Source organism: Aplysia californica, unplaced genomic scaffold (genome assembly GCF_000002075.1).
Source record: "Aplysia californica isolate F4 #8 unplaced genomic scaffold, AplCal3.0 scaffold00598, whole genome shotgun sequence".
NCBI classification, from domain to species: Eukaryota; Metazoa; Mollusca; class Gastropoda; order Aplysiida; family Aplysiidae; genus Aplysia; species Aplysia californica.
Window position 1 is genome coordinate 116,410 of NW_004797868.1, and position 1,694 is coordinate 118,103.

Genomic DNA, 1,694 nt, shown 5'->3' on the forward strand with positions numbered 1-1,694 from the left:
ACACACACACACACACACACACACACACACACACACACACACACACACACATACACACACACACACACACACACACCTTGTTTTCTCGAACGCCTGATTTCCATCATGCTTCCTCACATTTTTCTTCAGGTCCAAGACTCCTTATTCTCAATACACATGAAAATGGAGCCACATATCCTGGACAAAAACACAACCATCGGCAACAACAACAGCAACAGCAACAACAACAACAACAACATGAACGATGTAGACAGAGCAGACCACCCCGATGCCGCCCCCTACTCCTTCTCCCAGTACCACAGTGTACACAGCAAGAAGCTGATGCCAGAAGACATGGACTTCGCCCTCATCGGCAGAGAGGTGGGTGCATCAAAGGATACACTCCACAACCAGGGCAGTGCTGCTGTCTGAAGATGTCTTTAAGCCATTCCCAAAGGGGTGGGGGGGGGGTTATTAGCAAACGGATCCCTCGAACTGCCGAGGTCGGTCCCGACCAATTCGAGCCATCCGTATTATACCCTTTATAAGTGTTCTATTTCCAATGACTCCCAAGCTGTAGAAATCACAAAACTTGACAGCCATTTTCTCGTTAATTTTACCACTGAAACTAGGTTACCCCTAGCCCCTTTGTTCGCAAATATCTCGACTTCTATTCAAGATGGACGGGTATTTGTTTTCACCGAAAGCAAGAAAAATGTACAAGCTTAAAAATAATACCAATAACTCGAGATAACTCATTATGCCCACACATTGACGAGCGCCTGAGTCCACCGCGTCGGGAGACATTGTTTACTGAAACTAAGAAACCTCTCCTTCCCTCCCTCCTCCCCCCTCTCCTCCACACACCCGTCCCTTCCCTGTAGAAGACCTGATAGGCCAACTAGAATGTCTAAGCGCCGAAATGATCGACTGCCAGAAGCACTTCTCTTGTTTGTTTCATTATCATCATCGTGTGCCAGATCTGCGGCAGACATCGGCGATCAAGGTCCCCATTCAGTCATTTGCCCGGATGCCAACGTTAGCCTAATCTTTCCTTGTTACCAATCTGTTTAGGTTCCCTAAGTAGGTTGCTCTGGGCCTACCCCTGCCTTGTTTGCCTGCAATTTTGCCACCTTATGTCTATTCAGGGGTCCCAAAAACTGCATGTGTGTCTTTTCCTGATTATTTTTATCAGTGAATATCCCCCGTTGGCTTCATCAAGTACTATCCCTTTTTATTTCTTTTCCTTCAGCGAGTTAGTGAAAATGGTGAAATGGTATGAGTTTAACGCCCCTTTCAACACTATTAGGCTATTTAAGAGGCGGGACCTCTTAATTTAACGTCCGTCTCCGATAGGACCGAGCCAAGTGGGAAGTTCGTGTAAAGTGCCTTCCCCAAGGACACAACGTCGGGCCGAGCTGAGGCTCGAACCCCCGAACTCGCAATCTCATAATTACGAGTCCGGTAGTCTAACCACTAGGATAGCGAGTTTGTCTAGTAAAACTACCCCCACCCCCCTTCTGTCTCTTCGACCAGGTAGAAGACCTGATACGACAAATAAAGCGACTGAGCGCCCAAATGATCGACTATCTGGACCATTTCTCTATTTAATGTTTTACGCATTATTACATATTATTATGTTTTTCAGAAATATATTTGCATATTAACAACACCCCACCCCCAAATCCTCCTTCCTACACACACTTTCATCTCAC

At 46.3% G+C, this 1,694-nt stretch overlaps 1 protein-coding gene across 1 annotated transcript in view; it reads left to right on the top strand.

The window, feature by feature from the left end:
- The first annotated feature begins 221 nt into the window (after positions 1-221).
- LOC101846304 overlaps positions 222-1,694 on the top strand; it is a 2,112-nt gene continuing 639 nt past the window's right edge. Inside the window, exon 1 of the mRNA XM_005107373.2 lies at positions 222-360. Coding sequence (XP_005107430.2) covers positions 238-360 — 123 coding nt within the window. The 5' untranslated portion in view covers positions 222-237. The remainder of the gene's footprint in view (positions 361-1,694) is intronic.